General features: G+C 38.2%; 4 protein-coding genes across 7 annotated transcripts; 2 read left to right on the forward strand and 2 right to left on the reverse strand.

Moving 5' to 3' along the window:
• Window positions 1–5: 5 nt before the first annotated feature.
• Window positions 6–2,757, reverse strand: LOC141835659 (uncharacterized). The gene is made up of 2 exons (XM_074723028.1): window positions 2,463–2,757; window positions 6–432 (listed from the first exon to the last, which is right to left on the reverse strand). The coding sequence occupies exons 1-2, from the start codon at window positions 2,670–2,672 to the stop codon at window positions 232–234; spliced, it is 411 nt and encodes a 136-aa protein (XP_074579129.1). The 5' UTR covers window positions 2,673–2,757; the 3' UTR covers window positions 6–231.
• Window positions 2,758–4,637: 1,880 nt separating this feature from the next.
• On the forward strand, window positions 4,638–8,982 carry LOC141836110 (filament-like plant protein 7). 2 transcript variants are annotated; one of them, XM_074723523.1, is made up of 6 exons: window positions 4,638–4,852; window positions 5,119–5,187; window positions 5,556–5,688; window positions 5,787–8,055; window positions 8,137–8,200; window positions 8,373–8,982. In XM_074723523.1, exons 2-6 carry the CDS (start codon window positions 5,134–5,136, stop codon window positions 8,811–8,813), a joined length of 2,961 nt encoding a protein of 986 aa, XP_074579624.1. In that variant the 5' UTR covers window positions 4,638–4,852; window positions 5,119–5,133; the 3' UTR covers window positions 8,814–8,982. The 2 variants fall into 2 exon arrangements, with proteins under 2 accessions (XP_074579624.1, XP_074579622.1); XM_074723521.1 differs by lacking the exon at window positions 4,638–4,852 and having other exon boundaries at window positions 5,110–5,187.
• A 107-nt stretch (window positions 8,983–9,089) lies between these two features.
• On the reverse strand, window positions 9,090–10,457 carry LOC141836614 (protein TEEBE-like). Its single transcript, XM_074724118.1, has 3 exons — window positions 10,373–10,457; window positions 9,787–10,284; window positions 9,090–9,694 (listed from the first exon to the last, which is right to left on the reverse strand). The coding sequence occupies exons 1-3, from the start codon at window positions 10,455–10,457 to the stop codon at window positions 9,171–9,173; spliced, it is 1,107 nt and encodes a 368-aa protein (XP_074580219.1). The 3' UTR covers window positions 9,090–9,170.
• Window positions 10,458–13,719: 3,262 nt separating this feature from the next.
• On the forward strand, window positions 13,720–18,485 carry LOC141835920 (carbon catabolite repressor protein 4 homolog 1-like). Of its 3 annotated transcripts, XM_074723324.1 has the most exons (12): window positions 13,720–13,874; window positions 14,011–14,341; window positions 15,570–16,302; window positions 16,520–16,606; window positions 16,691–16,774; window positions 16,858–16,944; window positions 17,032–17,115; window positions 17,384–17,437; window positions 17,535–17,626; window positions 17,698–17,812; window positions 17,883–18,033; window positions 18,143–18,485. In XM_074723324.1, the coding sequence occupies exons 2-12, from the start codon at window positions 14,184–14,186 to the stop codon at window positions 18,283–18,285; spliced, it is 1,788 nt and encodes a 595-aa protein (XP_074579425.1). In that variant the 5' UTR covers window positions 13,720–13,874; window positions 14,011–14,183; the 3' UTR covers window positions 18,286–18,485. The 3 variants fall into 3 exon arrangements, with proteins under 3 accessions (XP_074579425.1, XP_074579423.1, XP_074579424.1); XM_074723322.1 differs by having other exon boundaries at window positions 16,520–16,774; XM_074723323.1 differs by having other exon boundaries at window positions 14,014–14,341; window positions 16,520–16,774.
• The last annotated feature ends 375 nt before the right edge of the window (window positions 18,486–18,860 follow it).

An 18,860-nucleotide genomic window follows, 5' to 3' on the forward strand; every position in this document is an offset into this window, starting at 1 on the left:
CAATATTTGAATGAGAAAATACATCTTATTAATAACCCATATGGTAAAGTAAAATAGCAGCTACTAAATTTTGTATAATACCAGAGGCCAAACCTACTACTGCATTCTCCTAGCCATCGTCAAGTCGACGCATCAAACTGTCTTGTATCAGTTAGAATTTCCCTCCCCAAAGAAACAAATCAAACATTCATCATCGCGCCCAAATATGGATACTAGTGCTGAAGAACATCACTAATGTTGCATTGCAGACTGATCTGGGTTTTCTGCATCATCCTCTTCTGGATTTTCTTCTCCTTCTTGCTGCTGTTCTTCCTCCTCTTCCTCGTCCTCTTCAGGAGGGTCCTCTGGCAGTGGATGTGGCAATGGAGTCTTCATTGGGCTGAATTGTGGAAATATATCTGGCCTCCTGGGAGCTTTGGGCCTCTCCCACTCCTACATCAAAACAGATATATTACTTCTGAATGTACTCAAGGAAAACATATATTACTCCAACATACTAACTCCATATACTATGATACAATGTATGCCATCGATTCATTGCTTTCTTCATATTATATACTCACTAGTAGTTACTAAAAGTTAAGTAGACATTCTATTGGAAGAAATAATCCTTTATAAATGGGCATTCGCTAATGTGCTGTGCATGAAGCATGCTTAATATCATCTGATCTCTTTCCCTAGAAGTCTACTTGCATAAAGATTGTGTCCATGACTTGGTTTCCGCTCCCTTCCACACTTTCCTATTTTTCACCCAAGTAAACCAAGACAATTCTATTAACCATGAAATGAATAGACCTTCAAGTGACTGACATATACACCAAAGCATATTTGCAAGTTACATGAGAAAAGCAGGAGGAGGTTCTCAAAAATCCAGACAATATACAGATGTATAACCCAACAAGAAAAGAGAACACAAAACAAAGAAGAAGAAACAAGATGCACTTCCTGGTGTTTTCTCCAAACACGTTTGTAAATCAGAAGGCAGAACACATCTATCCTTACACTTTGCAATTTGTACAAACAATTCTGTTTTCTTACAGTCCACTCCATCCATTATCCCACTATGTAGAAGCATCTCAGCTCCAAATTTCACACCTTGTTATTATGATTATCTAAAAATAAGCCTGTCTTGGAGGCAATAGGTTTGTTGGGAGAAGCCTAAAACATATTTATTCTGTTCCAGACAATAAGTTCAACTCAACACATAGAATCAAACTATAACTCTTTGCGGAACTTTTTTCCCTAACTTATGCACATTTCAGTTCTACCATCAGTAGCAATATTCAGGATGTATGATGCTTTCTCATTTCTCTTTGGAATTTCTTAAAGTGGACGCTTTAAGTAACATAAGAAGCCTGAAAGCTCTACAATGTCTTCCAAACTGAGTTATGGTACAGAAACTTGTTTCGAACTGACTGTGCATTGGATTCTTATAGTATGTGAGGAGAATTCCTGAATATCTTGCACTTCCTCTTATCGGCCTTATTGAACCACATTAGGTCCTCTTCTACATGGTTTCTGATTATATAAAGTGGCACAGAGCAATGGACATGGTTGCAGTCTCTGCGTCAGCGACTCTACTCATGTATGTTGGTCATCTTACCTTGGTACCTAGCCATGCAGCTAAATATAAAATGTTGGATGACTCATCCACAAAGTAAAACTGTATATAGGTAGTTTGTTTTCTCACAGGGATATTACTATTGAAGATTGATATGACATCTATGAAGTGAATGTGAAAAGTATTTCACGACTAATTAAATGTGATTTTGCTTCTGTAGATTGGTCTTATCTCTAACCTAATGATCGATCTATTTCCACTAGAATCTCCTTGGATGTCTTCTATACATGGATGCACATGCAAAGCTAACTAAACGATGTAGAAGAAGTCCTTGGACGGTATTATCACATTTGGACAGAATGAAATATGATTGTCTCCTGGCAATCTACCTCCTACTCCATCATCAGTGTTCCAAAAATCTAAGCACTAATGATATGCTCTGAAAACCTAAAACTTAGATAATAACATGTTGCATTGCCAACTTTTCATGTTTGGCTCAGCCACTATGTTTGCATTTTTGTACATTATTGCCATCAACCTCCTCAAGAATGGAAATTTCCTACATTTCTTAGTTTCAAAGTAGAAAGAAATCCCAAAACTCCCTAGCAATTCTGTACCTTAATTCCTACAAAAAATTTTGACTCTCACCTATGTGCCACAGTAAATTATGTTTTGAATCATAATGGAAATTACTTCCACAACGAACACTCCATTCACTTAACCTAAACCACATAATAATCTCCACTCTTGCTGATTTTATTCCGAATAAAACCCATAAATTTGTGAGAATTCAAAGAAAGGTATCAAATTTAGCCTCAAAAGTGAACTAAAACATCAAATTGAACCATCATACTCTCTAATAAGCCAAAACAAAGGACAAAGGAACGAGCGGCAGGCATACGATGGGGAAATCGAGAGGCGACCGACGGGTTTTCCTCTCCTCTTGTGGAGCCATGCAGACAACACCGTGAATCCTTCCTCGGATTTTCCTTGTCGGCAAAAGGGCGCGCCTCCCGCATCGTCCCCCCAGGCCCAGAGCCACCGCCTGCGCCTGTTGCGGCGGCCGAGAAAGAGACGCCGTCGCTGCAAGACAACACGACGAGGAGGCCATATCTCACCGGAGTGGTCAAAGCACGGCCGATAGAAGGCGGCGGCAGCGGCGGATTTGGTCGGGCGCTTGGCCTCCACACGGTTTATTTGCAGAAGGAAGAGACGCAGAAGAGAGACGGAGTCCGCAGAAAATATGACCCAGTATCGGGTCGGATTGTCTTCAATGTCATCCGAAACCCGCACTGAAAAAGATTTGGTCGGATCCGCAACAGTTCTACTAAATTGGGCCTAACATGGGAAGTTTGAGGCCCACTTTAATAATTTCTCCAATTTAAAAAAATATTTTAAATTTGTTTTTTTCACTCTTTTTTATTGTGATAGCATCAATCAAAAATTTTTTAAACTAAAAACTGAATTAAGTTTTTATAAAAGAACAATAAATCTTTTCTCACAGGTAGAAAGGCACTCACTCAAATCTAAAGAACAAAAAAACAAGAAAAAAATTACAAACAATAGCATCAAATTCACAGCTTGAACACTTTTGGGAAAAAGGTGAAAGAACAGAAGCTACAGGAGTATCCAATGTTCACTGGAATCCAATGTTCCTCTGTCTTTTTTCTATCACAAACCTGAATAATTCACAGGTTTCTGCTTGTTTTGCAGTTTTCAGATTAAAAACAAAACTGAAGAAAAACAACAGTTTCAGCTCAGAGAGCTGGAAAACTGTCAATCAGGGTGATAGTTTTCTAAGAAAATCTGAAAAAAAAAACAATCCTATCTCAGAATCAAACACAAGGTGAGAAGTCATCTGTTAAATCTCTGAATGAAGAAAATATGCATTTAGATATCCACAAATCGATAAATTTATTCTTTTTTCTTTTATATCTGAAAGCCCTGGAGAAAAAAGACAAAAGAAGTATCATTCATTGTGGGCAGCCTTTCACTAGCAGTGAGGGCTTCAATCATTTTCTTACTCTTTTGCAAAATTAATCCTTCTGCAATTGATTGTTTAGTAACTTTTCAACTCAAAATTGTGGTTTTTATTACTAGTTGTTAAATGAGTTGTCATAAACTAAGTATATATGCCTCTCCCCCTTTATTGTTAATTGTTTCATAGGATTTAAAGTTTAGAACTCTTCATTAACTAATCAATTATCAACGTTCGAGATTGAATGATAAAAAAGAATTCATGACTCATTTTAATTCCTTAATTGGACCATCAACCTCCAAATCTTTTATATATTGATTCGAACCACTTGATGTCTAATTAAGTAGGTAAGTTAGATTAGTCGCATTAGGAATAGACCATAATTAAATGATATCTCTAACTAAGTTGCTATATCACTATCATTCACTTGATAAGAATGTTAAACCTACCATGTCTCACTTCCAAATTAATGCAAATCCTTTCATGTTCCATTATTTTGTGACACTTTGATATCTAGTTTTAAAATCACTATCATATATATATATATATATATATATATATATTATTGCAAATTGCTATTTTTTATTTGTAATTTATCAAAATAAAAATGAGAGAAGGCAAGAGATTAAAAAATATTAAGGCTTAAAACACTTTAGCCACCCATTTTTGTCGTATACGGAGACATACCTGCCCTGCGGTTGGAGGTAACCGTTGGCCCCACATCATTTCAACAACAAAAATGTATTGTATAATTTTCATCAGCCGTCTTGTGAAGACAGCAGACAGCGAGAGAATCAACTGATTGGGCACGCAGAGCTATTCTTTGCCTGACTGGTGTCCTGACCGAGACGGCGGATCGAGGACCCGACAGCGGGTGCGGCCGCCGACAATGGGTTCTTGGATCCTGTTTTACTCTTCTTCTAGCGTTCCGCTGAAAGCCATGAAAGCGATCATTTTCGACGGTGAGGAAGCTTTCAATCGCGCCTTTTTGACCTTTTCCTTTCGTCGCCCACCTTTCTTTCCTTTCCACGCTCTCCTATTCGCGTGCTTTGGCTCTTTCTCCTCGCGCCCACCAGGCACCAACACCCGCGTACAAGCGCCAGCTCCCACTCCCGACACTGCAAGCAAAAAACCACCATAAACAATAATTGGAAGCCATAAAAAGAGCAGATTTGGTGGTCTCATCGCCACATATCATCTCGACTCCTCTCTCTTCTACCTGCGTATTTGGCTCTGTGCTTGTCTCTCATAAAAAAAATTGTGATCAGGATGGAGTTTCTAGCTTAAACTGAGGTTTTCTTCCTTCAGTATAGGTTCAGTTCATTTTCTTTCTCTTTTTCTCGAGGTACATTAGATAGTTCGTCTGGGCCTGCTGCTTCTTTTCTTCAGAAAAGAGGAAATTTATTCTGAAGAGTTGATCTTTGAAACAAATTAGATATGAAGAATCTAAAGTTGTTTGGCATATTACTGCAGGAGAGACAAAAGGATACCTCAATTTCACTGTTTATTAGTAAAAGGCATTTTTTTTCAGTGGCCTCGTGTTTTTTTTTTTTAATCTCAAGCTCTGTCTATGTTTCAGGAATTTGTAGGAATCATGGAGAACAAGACGTGGTCGTGGAAGAGGAAATCTGCAGAGAAGAACATCGAGGTTAGCAGTAATAAAATCTTTTTTTGGCTGCTTATTACACATTTAATCCAACTAATGATCGGCAGAAGCAATGTTCGGACTCATAGATTGTTGTTGTCTTTTGTCGTAATAATCTGCAACTTTTTCTTTAACATGAAGGGTTACTGATCTTCCCCTTCTTGGCAAGTAATTAATGTTTCAGTAGAAGCAATGATCAGACTCAGAGATTGTTATCTTCTTTTACTGTGAAAATTTGGATCGTTTTCTTTAAAATATACTTCAGATTATCACTAAATAAATCTGAAATTCTCCATGCGTAAGATATCAAACAATTTTTCAGCTCTCCTTATGCTAGGAGTCCATCTGTAAATGTCTATGATTTCTCTCAGAAAGAGAAGACCCTGGAGTTGAAGAAATCTGTAGAAAGCTTGAATGAACAACTAACATCGGCTTGCATCGAGTCGACTGCTAAAGATGACCTTTTGGCAAAGCAAGCAAAAGTAGCTGAGGAAGCAATTGCAGGTCAGATTTTTTCCCCCAACACTTTCTCATAAACATGATGATCTCCAGAAACTACATTGTTTTGAGAATAAACCGTGCTCGATCGATCTACTTGTTAGGATGGGAGAAAGCAGAAGCTCAAGCACTTTCTTTAAAGCAACAATTGGATGGTGCTTTGCTTCAGAAGAAAGCTGCAGAAGAAAGATTAGTTGCAAGGGATACAGAATTGCAAGAATGCATGCAACATCTGCGTGGTGTTAAGGAAGAGCAGCAGCTCGTAGTTAACAACGCTTCCTCGAGAATATCGAGAGAGCAGGAGAAGACTCGCATGCTGGAACAAAGGCTGGTCGAGACAAACAAGAAGCTCTCTGAATTGGTCGCTGAAAATGGAAACCTGAAAAGGATTCTAGAGGCCAAAGAACAGTTGCTCGAGGAGTTGAATGAAGCCAAATCAAAGCTAGAAGAAAACTTCACCGACGTGATGTCCAGACTAGATGCTTCAGAGAAACTCAATGCGTCTCTTCAGTACGAGGTCTGTATTCTTCAGAAGGAGCTTGAGATTCGAAACGAGGAACGGGACTTCAATCGGCGATCGACGGATGCTGCTCACAGGCAGCACCTAGAGAGCATCAAGAAGATTGCAAAGCTTGAAACTGAGTGCCAGCGGCTGCGGCTGATGGTTCGCAAGCGTTTGCCAGGCCCAGGAGCTTTAGCTAAAATGAGAAACGAAGTCGAGGTGTTGGGTTATGATTCATCAAGCAAGGATGGCTCTTCCATTGTTAAGAGACTTCATGCAATCGAAAACGAAAACAAGGTCCTCACAGAATCACTGACCAAGAAAACCAACGAACTTCAAGCATCACGTATCATGTTGGCACGTACCTCATCCAAACTCTCTCAAGTGGAGACCCAACTTGAGGATTTATCTAAAGGAAAAGCAGACTACGAGCTTGCAAAGAGCAGTCCAATGCCTTACAACCTGCAACGTTCATCCATATCGGACCATGGCGGAAACGAAGATAATCTTAGTCGAGCCGAGTCATGGGCTTCTGCTTTAATCTCTGAGCTGGAGCACTTCAAGAGTGGGAAACCAACTGCTCCATCATGCAAAAGTGTTGCAGTATCAGATTTAAGCTTGATGGATGACTTTGTTGAGATGGAGAAATTGGCAATAATTACTGTGGATAAACATTTTGACAGTTCACTCAGTGCGATTGCTGATAGCAATTCATGTGTCACCACTAAAGAATCGGAAGCAACTTGCAGGGATCTTGTTCCAGTCATGGAAGTATCTCGTTGCAATGAGGCAGATGAGGGGAAACAGTTTAAGTACTTGTCGCTCGAGAACTATCCTATTTGGCTTCAGGACATTCTGAGGGTCATCATACAAAAGCATCATATCATGCAAAAGAGCTTCTGCTCCATTCTTGAAGATGTTCAAAGTGCTCTTGGCAATTGGGATTCCTCTGTTGTCTTGAAATCCTACAGCGAGAAAGTTCTGCAAACCAAATGCACTTTGTCAGATTTCTTCAATGAAGACATCAGAACCCAATTTTGTCGGTCTGACTTGGAGAAACCAGTTTGCAAGCTTGTTGAGCTAGTTGAAGGGATCATTCAGAAATGTAGGGAGAGTAGAACTGGTCAAAGCATATCATCTGCAGATGATGAAGGTGTTTCTTTACATGATAAATCTGCATCAGGCAATGAATATTTGGCTCGAACATTTCTGTGGGAAATCTCTGATCTCACTAATGTTTTGCAGAATTTTATAGCAGCATGCAATGATCTGTTGACTGATAAGATTGATCTTCAAAAGTTGATAGATGAGGTTTCCTCAACACTGGACTTGATCATAAGTCATTCTTTTTCAATTCAAGATGTTTCAGACATGAAGGCTACTATTAGGAAACATATCGTTGCAGATGAACTAGGCAGCGAACATGCGCTGAAATCTGTATCGGTATCAAATGCTCTACACATCTTGTTCAGAATGGAAGATATGGAATCCAAACTGAAGCATGAAAATGTTCGACTGAACTCCGAGATTGTTAGTATCGAGTCTAAAAGGAAAGATTTAGAGGACATGCTAAAAGCATCTGGCACCAAGAATGAAGCATTGAAAGCTCAACTCCAGGAATCAGAAGCAAGCATTTCTAATCTACAGAAAGAAATTGAGAAAATTAAGAAAGCCAAGGAGCAGATTGAAGAACAGATTGCAAATCAAATAGGGATTAATGAAGACCTTGCAACTCAGTTAACACTTGCAAGGGCTGAATTGAATGAAGCTCTTCGAAAGTTTTCATCCCTTGAAATCCAACTTGCACACAGAAGCAACTGCTGTGAAGAACTGGAGGAAACTTGCCTTGAACTACAGCTAGAGTTAGAAAGGTGCAAAATTAGTGTTTTCATGTTGTGTTTCAGCTGTCATCTTAAAAGTTCCTTTGATTATCTGTATTTATGTATGCACAGAGCTTCATCTGAAGAAACTCCAAAGTATATCATGCCGCGCCCCGAAGATAAGCAAATCCCGACGGTAAGCTCTCTTTCATCACTTGCTGAAATCGAAAATATCACAACCGAATTTTACCGGTAAAATTTGTTAATTCACCATGCAAATTTGATCATGGAGCATCAGACATCTTAATTTAACTATCAGGTTTTGCAACTCTAAGCCATTAAGACCATTGAAATCTTCAATCTTGCAGGAATGTGATATAATTGCAGCTACAGAAAAACTTGCTGCTTGCCAGGAAACCATCCTAAATCTTGGGAAGCAGTTGAAAGCAATGGCTTCAGCAGATGATGCACCTTTGTTCACCAATGTATCAACTACTACTCCCAAGTCCAACCATGATCGCCTGCAGTTACTCGAGCATACGAGGAAAGAGGGTCACTCAGAGTCCGGCGAGTTGAGATCTGCTAAGATTGAAAATGTATCAACTGAACCACCACATCCGTCGGTGAGCGATGAAGTTCCGATGTCACCAGAAAATCCATCTGACAAACACAAAGGTGATCCTGATGAAGGAAAGCCTATGATTGTGGCTAAGAAACAAGATGCAGGAGCAACTTTGCTGAGAAAGATTATGATGCAAAGGAGACGAAAGCGCAGCACAAGGCTTGAACTCCCAGTGGGTGCTCAATAGCAGCTTCGAAACCTTCCATTAATCAGCAAGCAAGTATAGTTTGTAAGAAAGTGAAAAGAATGGTTAAGCTTTAAACTTCCAACTTAAACATATCTTCTTTGTTTGTAAATTTTCAGATGTTGCTTTTTCTGGGTGTTAAATTGTTGATTGGGTTCATACAGATGCTAAATTTCCCTCCTTTTATCATATATTTGTTGTCTTTGAAGGCTGAGCTAAAAAGGCACACACTTTGCATTTCTACCAACTACTCGTTCTTAGTACAACAACTCTGAAATTTGATCGTACAAAGAAATCTACTGGCATCAGGCACGATCAATATTAAAATCTAATCTTTGATCCTTCAGATATCCCCAAGACTCAAGCTTTCACCGGAATAACTCTGACCAGATCCAGAACCGGCCCGCAGAGTGCCCCAGGATCGCTCACACTCGTGTGGTAATACGAGCTGTAGAATGTGATCCTTGTCCGGTTATCCCTCGCCGTGAACTTTAAGCTCGCCCTCGTAAACCCGCCCTTCGCCTGTGATTGGAACGGCACCTTCGCAGTCGCGTTGCCGGCGAAGGCCTCCACCATCATCGACCCGTGGCAGCCATTTTTGGCGTCGCCCACCGCAAAGCTGAGGTTGTAGGAGCGGCCGGCTACGGTCCTGATCACCTGCGCGATCGCGCTTTCTCTCCCGGCGACCAGCTCGACGGCGAAGTCGCCGGCGGGGACGGAGTAGTGGGCGGCGTCGATGAAGCGGACGGCCTTCAGGGATTCGATGATCCAACCGGGGAGAGGGGAGGTGGCGTCTTGCTGCTTGGGCGGGAGGAGGACGCCGGAGGTGGAGTTCTTGAAGACGTGAGGCCCCTCTTCGTAGCCTCCGTTCTTGACGAGATTGTCTGCGAATTAAACAAGGTTTGATCCATTGTTTACAATCAAAAGCGCATTTTGATTCAGCGGAAAAGAGAAGAAAAAAAAGTTGATCTTTAACCTCTCGTCGGCAGGGGAGGGAAGAGCTCCTTGATCGCCACCGCGTCCAGCAGCGGGCCGCACGCCGGATCTTCCTGCACCCCGGTGTTGTGGAAGATGACCTGCACCACCGCGGTCGTCGGCCGGAACCCCCACGCGTAGGTATCGCCTCCGGTGCTGCTGTACAGCGTCTGGATCGGGAGGTCGCCAGCGAGCGGCGGCACGACTACCCGCAGCACTTCGTCCTGCGCGCAAGTCCTCGTCGCGCTGAACGTGAGCGCGTACAGCGAGCCGGGCGTCACCGTCACATTCTGCGATATCGAAGCGTCGTTGCCGAGGCGGACAGCGTGGACGCCGTGCGCCACCGCGAAGTACATTCCCCCTGGCTGCGGTCCGCCGGAGACGTACTCCACCAGCCCGTGAATCGTCCAGCTCGGCAGCGAGTGCTTCCCGACGATGACCGTCCTGTTGAGCTTCTCCTTCCTCGGGCTGATCTCGAAGTTGCCATTGGCGAGCAACCCTGCAAATCATTCACAACCCGTCTCAGCTTAACGATTTTTAACAACAAATACGCTTCAAAAACAACCCAAAACTCATCAATCAATCACCATCAACATCTCCAGCTCCCGCAAGATCGCTCAAGCCCAAAACAACAAGACACAAAGCCAACAACAGCCGAACACAACCACCCATCTTCGCGAGCTCAAACACACTGCGACGACGGAGAGACTCATTTATTGAAGAAATCAAGCTGCACGTGCGCCTCAAGAACAACTCTAACTCTTCCAGCGTTTGCTACACGGCAGCCGCGCACGCCGCGTGATTGGAGGCGAGAAGCAGGACAGCATCGGATCCTTGAAGTGGAGGTGCACCAGAAATGGGGATTGCAGGAATCACGTTAGTGGTGCAGAAATCTGTCGGGGTGTCCGCAGAGGTCGTGTCATCAAGAAAAGTGGCCTCGTCTCCCTCCTCGAAAGAATGGCAGGCGCATTTATTAAGCGACCAAACCTTGATTCTTTCAGAAACTCTCTTGCGTAGCGTCACGAGTTCCAGGATGAAGGAAGATTATTGTAATTCCTCGCGGTGATTACGGTCGATGATCTTTGACTGCCTCTCGTGGGAAGGGAGCTTGTCAAAAATGGTAATGGTGGGTGATTTTGTCAGGGGCCTGCAGAGTCTGATCTGAGAGAATTGACCTCCATGATCTTGCTTACTGCTCTTGCTCAAACTATAATCTGTGCTCAAGAAACTTCAGATCTCAAATATACATTGAAATCCAACAAACAATCAACTGAATCTAAAGACGAAATCCAGATCAGAAAAAGTATAAAAGTCAGATTGTTGCGTAATTTTACAATTTAAAAATTTATGTTCTTGGTTGCATGGCTACGATAAGTTTTGAGAACATTGATGATGGTTCTTGAAGAGGCTAATAAAACTCCCTTATTGACGTGCCCATACCTAACTTTTACAGCACAGAGTTATTAATTTAATTGCATAATTAATCCCTAATTGATTACAGTAATTAAAGAACAATGGGCACAGATGGACTACTGTTTATCCATATTACAACTGCATGACTGTAGATTTATCATTACAATATGATATACAGTATGAAAAAATGCAACATGAAATCAATATGACACACTCAACTGCATGACTATGAATTCCACTGTATGGATGTATTACTGCATGCAGTGTACATATTGATTTCATGCTGCATATCATTGCTCTATTACAATATTCATTTATAATGTGTTTTTAGCATTTATATAACAAACAAGGAGGTTATAAATCAAAGTTTATCCATATTACAATATCCATTTATCCATATTACAAGATCAAATGCACGAAACAACATTAAATTTTCATGCATAGTCATGTAGACGTGATATGACTCTGTGGAAATCAAAGTACCGTGGTCTCGTGAAACGAATGCGCGATTGTTTAAAATATTTTTTTAATAATTGAGCCCTAATTGTTAAATAAAAAAAATTCATTAAAATATTTTTTTTAATAATAATGAGCCCTAATTGTTATTGGGGCCTAGGCATATGCCTTAAGCCGGCTTTGGATCAGAGAGGAGGAGGTGGAAGGAGATCGTGCGGGCCGAAAAGGATGCTCTTTTGTGTTTTTGTCCCTTTTCCCTTTTTTCCCATTTATTATTATTTCAATGAGTAAAATTTCATTTAGTTCCCAAATTTTATCATAATATTTAATTCACCAACGATCGCCCAAAATATATACATTAAAATGGCACTTTATTTTCATTATCAAATATCCCATTTAATCTTATTTTAAGTAGCCTTATTCAAAACTTCACTACAAGTTATAATTACTTTGGCTAAAATTATAAACAATTTTTACTTAAATTCAAAAGTTATAGTGATTTTTATTTTTTTATTAAATTAAAATAGTTTTATTTTTATTAAGTTTCAAGAGAGTGACCTCAGTGTCAAATCGATTAAGACTATAACATGGCCTAAAATTTCTAAGTCACTTAGGTAGATAATTTGAAATAGTTTATGAAAATATTTTCTTAAAATGGAATTATGCCAATATAAGTGTGCCTAAATATTGCCTAACTAAATTCCACTTAAATGTAACTATTAGATCTGCCTAAATATCGTATCTAAACCAGCCAGCATATACTCAACCAATCAATCACTTCCACGCTGGATCCTCGTAGGGCCCCACAGTGGGTCCGTTGATTAGACAGGTTACAAGCAGGAATCTTTGCAAAATACATCCGAATTTTTTGAACGCTCATTTTGCTCCTTATAAATTTGATTTATCCAAATTATTACCCTAATCATAAAATTCCAATTATGCTATATTCAAATTCAGACGTTTGGATAATCTTTATCACGTACAACTAATGTGACAGCTAATTGAATGTAGAATAGCGTAGGAGCGAACAAAAATTTAATTAAATTAAATAAATCAATCGAATGATCAAATTTAAAATTTTAATTTAATTATTTTAATATTTTAATTATTTTTTTAAAAAAATTAATTAATTCAGTTCGATTTTGATTTTAAAATTTTTTATTCAGTTAAATCGAATAAATTAAATTAATAAAAATAAAAAAATAATTTTTAAATTTTTAAATAATAAATTTATTAATTAATTCATAAAATTTTCATAATATTTAAAAAATTTAATTATTTCAGTTAATTATATCGAAAATCAAATTAATCAGTATTTTATCGGTTCGATTTATTCAATTTTTATTTTAAAATTCGGTTGGTTTTATTTGTTAAAAAAAATTTAATTCAGTTTTGATTAATTTGATTCTATTCAATTCGATTTTAATACCGAATACTAAGACACCTTTTACTTTTAAATGAAGTCGAAACTCAAGGACGGAATGAGAATTTTAAAGATTTTGTGTGGTTAAATGATGTTATGTAATTTTATATGGACCACGAAAGTTTTAAGAATGGCAAAATAGACCGAGTTAATTATGGAACCGCCTGATTACTCTGTTTAAATACAACAACATCCACAGCAATGATTAGGACTAAGTATTTAATTAAAATTGAATGGAATTAATTAAAATTAAATCGAATTAATTTTTTTTAAAAAAAATTAAATTGATCAAATTTTTAAATAAAAATCAAACAAATCAAATTGATAAAATATTGATTAATTTAATTTTTAATCAAATTAATCAAAATAATTAAAATTTTTAAATATTATAAAAATTTTACTAATTAATTAAAGATTTATAAATTTACTTATTTAGAAATTTAGAAATTATTTTTTTATTTTAATTAATTTAATTTATTTGAATACAAATTTTAAAATCGAAATTCAACTGAATTATTGAATTAATTAATTTTTTAAAAAATAATTAAAATTTTAAAATAATCAAATTAAAATTTTAAATTCGCTCCATTTATTCAATTTAATTAAATTTTTGCTCTCTTCCCCTCCGCTCACTCACTGCCTCTTCTTCTCCTTCCGCATCGGAACCCTAATCGCCTTCTCATTTGCCTCTTCTCCTCTCCTCCCCTGCGCCCCACTCTCCCTGTCCTCTGCTCCCTCACCCGTTTTGAAGGATTTCCGATCGACAACGAACGACCGATAGATCGATCGATTCAAAGGTATGGTAGTTTTTTCTGATATGACGGAGATTTGTATGGAATCGTTTTGTTCCACGTTTCGTCCAAGGAAAGGTCTCTTTTTTGGTTGGATTTGGAGCACTCGAGCAGCTACTGATGTCTAGGTATTGTGTTTCAGGAGGTCAACGCTGGCGGAAGCTAAGATCAGGTGATGGCGGGTCCGCGCTGCTACCGCCTCCGATTCCTGTCTGGAAACAGCGCCGCTTCGGTAAGATCGACTTCGGAGATTGTTGTCGAGGCGTTGCGGTTAGGGTTTGATATTGGGAGGGAGGAATTGGACCGTGGGGAAGTATGCTGACTGTCCTCCGCGTTCATCTCACGTCGGAGATCCCCGTCGTTGGATGCGAGATCACGCCTTATGTTCTCTTGCGCCGGCCCGATGGCTCCATCTCGAATGATGATGTGCCTGAGTCCGCACCGCTACATGGATACTGCGTGAGATATAGGTGGTGAGTGATCATTTGGTTTGCTTTATTTTACTCATGTACCAAATGGTGTTAATTTATCGTTGGGCTTCTCTCTCTAGGCTTGATTTCTCTTGATTCCTTTTATTTTCCCTTTTCATGTGTTTTTCACCATTTATGTCACATATATATACATTGATTATGGTAATTTAATGACTATTTCATCTGGTTCCTATGTGGAACTTTGGTTCTGTTGGTGATGCTACTAAATTTTGAGTTTTGTTAATACTTTTCTTGATGTATTTCCGGTATAGGTTTCTCACTACTCAGTAATCAAAGTATTTCCTAGTTGGATACCAAGAGAAATGAATTAATTGAGAAATACAAAGAAGAGAAAGGATTCTCACATGATTTTTACTGACCGAGAAAACTTCTGGGAGTCCCTAATTAGTTATTATGGTTAGTTAGAAAAAAAGAGAGTTTTTATTTATACGATGTGAGAAAAACCCCCATATAATAATGTAATTACTGTTGAGTTATTGAATATAACAATTTTATTACTTTATGTTTGCATCAAGGGTCAATGGGTCAACTCTGAACTTTCCTTTTGTACTTTAGTATTAGATGTTCTTATTGATCAATTGCCCTATTAAATTTAAGTAGAAGTGAAACCAATATATGGAAAATATAGTGTCAATATGTTGGATTTCTCACTCAGCAAGATGCAACATGGCAATCTGACGAATAATTTATTTACATATCTGACTTATTATCCAATTGGAAATCCCTGCAAGTTAGAATGTAATTATCCTGAATCTGTGATGCAACATGGGCTAGACATGGTTAGAGTAATCTATTTACATGTTTGGCTTCTTATCCCGGATTCAATTGGGAAATTGCTCAGCAACTATATATGGTGCAAGCTAATGCTTCTTTGATCAAACAAATAAAATGTTTTTCTTAACCAGGATAAATTTGCATGATAGGAACTGAATGAAATAATCATATATTTGGAGAACATCAACTACAAGAAAATGAGCTCTTCAATTGGAATTGTGATGCCTAACCTTCAGGGAGATTATACTTTTTTCTCGAAAATCTCTCCCCAATTTTATACACAATTAGTTGTATCTATCAGTTTGTTTTTAATATCCTTCAATATTTGGGACCTTCCTTTAAATATTCTGTTCACTATATCATGTACAAAATGTTTATATTTAGTAATCTGCTGTGCTTGTTCTTAGTCATAAAACCTTTTCCCACTTGTATCCAGGTACCGTAACTTTGGTGACCAAAAATTTGCTATATGCAGTATACATCCAACTGAGCAGGCAACTTTACAATGCTTGATTTGTCTCAAGGAGAAAGTGCCTATTTCCAAGAGTTATCATTGTAGCCCTAGGTGCTTCTCTGATGCTTGGCAAAGTCATCGTGCATTGCATGACCGTGCCAAAAAAATACTAAATGAAAATGGAGCTGATGAGGAAGAGGTGTTTGGACGCTTGAATGTAAGTGGATCTGGTAGTTTTGGCTCAGGCTTATCTGCAGTTACATCAAATTCTGGCTCAGTATCTTTATATCCTACAACTGTCGCTGATAAAAGTGGGGAAGCCTGGTCTGAAGTTGGTTTATCTAGGACATACACACCAACAGCTGAAGATATTAATCATGTTCTCAAGTTTGAATGTGTGGTAGTAGATGCAGAAACAAGAGCAACTATTGGAAATGTGAATGCTGTTTTGACATCACGAGTAATTCCAGCCCCTTCACCTACTCCACGACGAATGATCTCTGTGAATGGAGATCCCTTGGCTCAATTAGATCTAGATGGGCGAATATCTTCTGGGACTTTCTCTGTGCTCTCTTATAATATCCTCTCTGATGCGTATGCCACAAGTGAGGCGTATAACTACTGCCCAACTTGGGCCCTCTCATGGTCCTACCGGAGACAAAATTTGTTGCAGGAAATTATTGGTTATCATGCTGATATACTTTGTCTCCAAGAGGTACATAGCTAGCTTTCTTCCTTAGGCTAGATATGATATTAATCTTTGCAATAACTTCCAATCTAACTGTGTTATAACTGATATTAATGGAATATATTTACATTGGATCTTGTTGTCCTAATACCCTTAATATTTTGTTTTATAGAACATATGTTGTTCGGTTAATTTTGTATATATTTTTGTTTTGTGACGTAGATCATGCTTTACATTTTTGTAGGTCCAAAATGATCATTTTGAGGAATTCTTTGCTCCAGAACTTGATAAACATGGGTATCAGGCACTTTACAAGAAAAAAACTTCAGAGGTTTACTTTCACATTGCATTCATTATTTTTTTTCATGTTCTTGCTTCTATACAACTTTGTCCCATGACACAAATTTTGGATCAGATCTATAGTGGCAACCCAAATACTGTTGATGGCTGTGCTACATTTTTCCGCAGAGACAGGTTTTCACATGTCAAAAAGTATGAGGTAGCTGAATTTTTCACTATGTTTCTTGTATGATTGATCCTTTCTAATGATAAATGCAAGGTTGATTGAATATCTGTATTCAGGTTGAGTTCAATAAGGCTGCACAATCATTGACAGATATTGCGATTCAAGCTGGTCAGAAGAAAGTTGCTTTAAATCGTCTTGTAAAGGTTACCAGTCTTCTCTTGTTAGATTGGTTTTTTAATTTGTTTGGTTTTCATTGCCTCAGCACTGATAGATGTTTATTCTGCATGTAGGATAACATTGCGCTGATTGTGGTTCTAGAAGCAAAATTTAGTAACCATGGCACTGATAATCCTGGAAAAAGACTCATTTGTGTTGTGAGTTTTGATCTATGTATCTCAATTTATACATATAATTGGTGGCTCATTCTTGCTGATGAACTTTGTCCTATTTCTAAGGCAAAATGTATCCTATTAATTTTTCTTAGTCCAAATTTGCTTGTAGATTGTTAAGGTCTCAGTATCTCGCACAAATGAGCTAATTTGAGTTGTTATGTTCTTTCACTTGCTTTTTAATCACTTGATCTAAACTATACAAAATTTGTTTTTGTGGTAAGCTTGTGATATATTCTAAATATCCACGCAGGCAAACACCCATGTAAATATCCATCATGAACACAAGGATGTTAAGCTTTGGCAGGTTACATTTCCATCCTTCCTTTTGTGCATTCTTTGCTGCATCTCTTTAAGTATCAATCATGATAAGGAAAAATATTGTGTTGGTTTAAACCTCTCAGGTTCATACCCTTTTAAAAGGTTTGGAGAAAATTGCTGTTAGTGCAGATATTCCTATGCTGGTCTGTGGAGATTTCAACTCTTTACCAGGAAGGTTTGAACCTTTTCATACTTTGTCCATTAGCATAAGCAATATAAAAGGTAATAAGAATTTTGCGAATGCAGCACCCCTCATGCCTTGCTTGCAAGTGGAAAAGTTGAGCATTTGCATCCAGACTTGACCGTAGATCCATTAGGGATACTTCATCCTACACACAAGATAACTCATCAACTACCATTGGTATTTTTCCAATTTCTTTTTATGTTTACATTTGAGGTTTTGGTTTTAATATGCATAGTGAATTTGACAGGTTAGTGCTTACTCATCATTTGCAAGAATGGCAGGGGTTAGCCCTGGGTTAGAGCAACAGAGGAGGAGAATGGATGCCACAACACATGAGCCCTTGTTTACAAATTGCACCAGGGATTTCATTGGCACTGTAGATTATATATTTTACACAGGTATTTATCTTTTCCCAGTAACTGGATCTATGCTGTCAATTGTTAGTCTGTATATGTGTGGTAATACCTTGTCAAACTGGTTTTAATATAATCCAGTTTGTGTTTTTAGCCGACTCTTTGTCAGTGGAATCTCTATTGGAGCTATTGGATGAGGAAAACTTGCGCAAGAACACTGCTATTCCTTCGCCTGAATGGTCATCTGATCACATAGCACTTCTGGCTGAATTTAGGTGCAATAGAATTAGACGATAAAAATTAGTAAGTGAAGTTCCACTTCTATTATGTTTCATTCATTGGTCCATTGATTAATTATGTGCTGTGAATTCCTTCTGAAGAGAGGATGATAATCTCTGTGATTGTAGAAAATACCATGCAGATCAGTTAGCATATTTAAGAAAGGACAGATTATTCTGGCATTAAAAAGTAATGGTATGTATTGTGACAACAAATAATTTGATCTCTAGAAATTGTTTCTTGCTTGATCACCTTTTAACCAAACACACTTAAAAAACATTTGTTTCCCTCAAATTTTAATTGCATGTTCAAATGAGAACTGAAAGGGAAGATGTCTCATAAACTTGTTAGAATTCATTGACAACTATTGAGTGAATACTCCCTTGACTTCTTTTTCATAACTGATAGAGAAAAGTGACAAAGGAAATGCTTTTTTCTATAAGATCTTAGATTTACAACCCTAACTATTGTGATACAAGATGTTCTCTGCCTTCATTTTCAGATTTTAAGTTTGTTTCATGAATGCCATTATGAAAATTGGAATAGGATGGGGATTTAAGATGAGCTATTGTTAAGTGTTTGAGGGATCAAAT

This window comes from Curcuma longa, chromosome 10, assembly GCF_044706935.1.
Source record: "Curcuma longa cultivar G26 ecotype Majalengka, Jawa Barat chromosome 10, ITB_CL_G26_1.1, whole genome shotgun sequence".
Lineage (NCBI taxonomy): Eukaryota > Viridiplantae > Streptophyta > Magnoliopsida > Zingiberales > Zingiberaceae > Curcuma > Curcuma longa.

Coding starts and splice junctions, on each gene's coding strand:
- LOC141835920 (XM_074723322.1), top strand. CDS start 14,184: ATGCTGACTGTCCTCCGCGTTCATCTCACGTCGGAGATCCCCGTCGTT. Junction 16,303..16,519: donor ATATACTTTGTCTCCAAGAG/GTACATAGCTAG, acceptor ACATTTTTGTAG/GTCCAAAATGATCATTTTGA. Junction 17,813..17,882: donor TAACTCATCAACTACCATTG/GTATTTTTCCAA, acceptor TGAATTTGACAG/GTTAGTGCTTACTCATCATT.
- LOC141836614 (XM_074724118.1), bottom strand. CDS start 10,457: ATGGGTGGTTGTGTTCGGCTGTTGTTGGCTTTGTGTCTTGTTGTTTTG. Junction 10,285..10,372: donor GGGAGCTGGAGATGTTGATG/GTGATTGATTGA, acceptor AATGATTTGCAG/GGTTGCTCGCCAATGGCAAC. Junction 9,695..9,786: donor CCCTCCCCTGCCGACGAGAG/GTTAAAGATCAA, acceptor TTTAATTCGCAG/ACAATCTCGTCAAGAACGGA.
- LOC141836110 (XM_074723521.1), top strand. CDS start 5,110: ATGTTTCAGGAATTTGTAGGAATCATGGAGAACAAGACGTGGTCGTGG. Junction 5,689..5,786: donor AGCTGAGGAAGCAATTGCAG/GTCAGATTTTTT, acceptor TCTACTTGTTAG/GATGGGAGAAAGCAGAAGCT. Junction 8,201..8,372: donor AAGATAAGCAAATCCCGACG/GTAAGCTCTCTT, acceptor TCAATCTTGCAG/GAATGTGATATAATTGCAGC.
- LOC141835659 (XM_074723028.1), bottom strand. CDS start 2,672: ATGGCCTCCTCGTCGTGTTGTCTTGCAGCGACGGCGTCTCTTTCTCGG. Junction 433..2,462: donor CGCCTCTCGATTTCCCCATC/GTATGCCTGCCG, acceptor GTTTTGATGTAG/GAGTGGGAGAGGCCCAAAGC.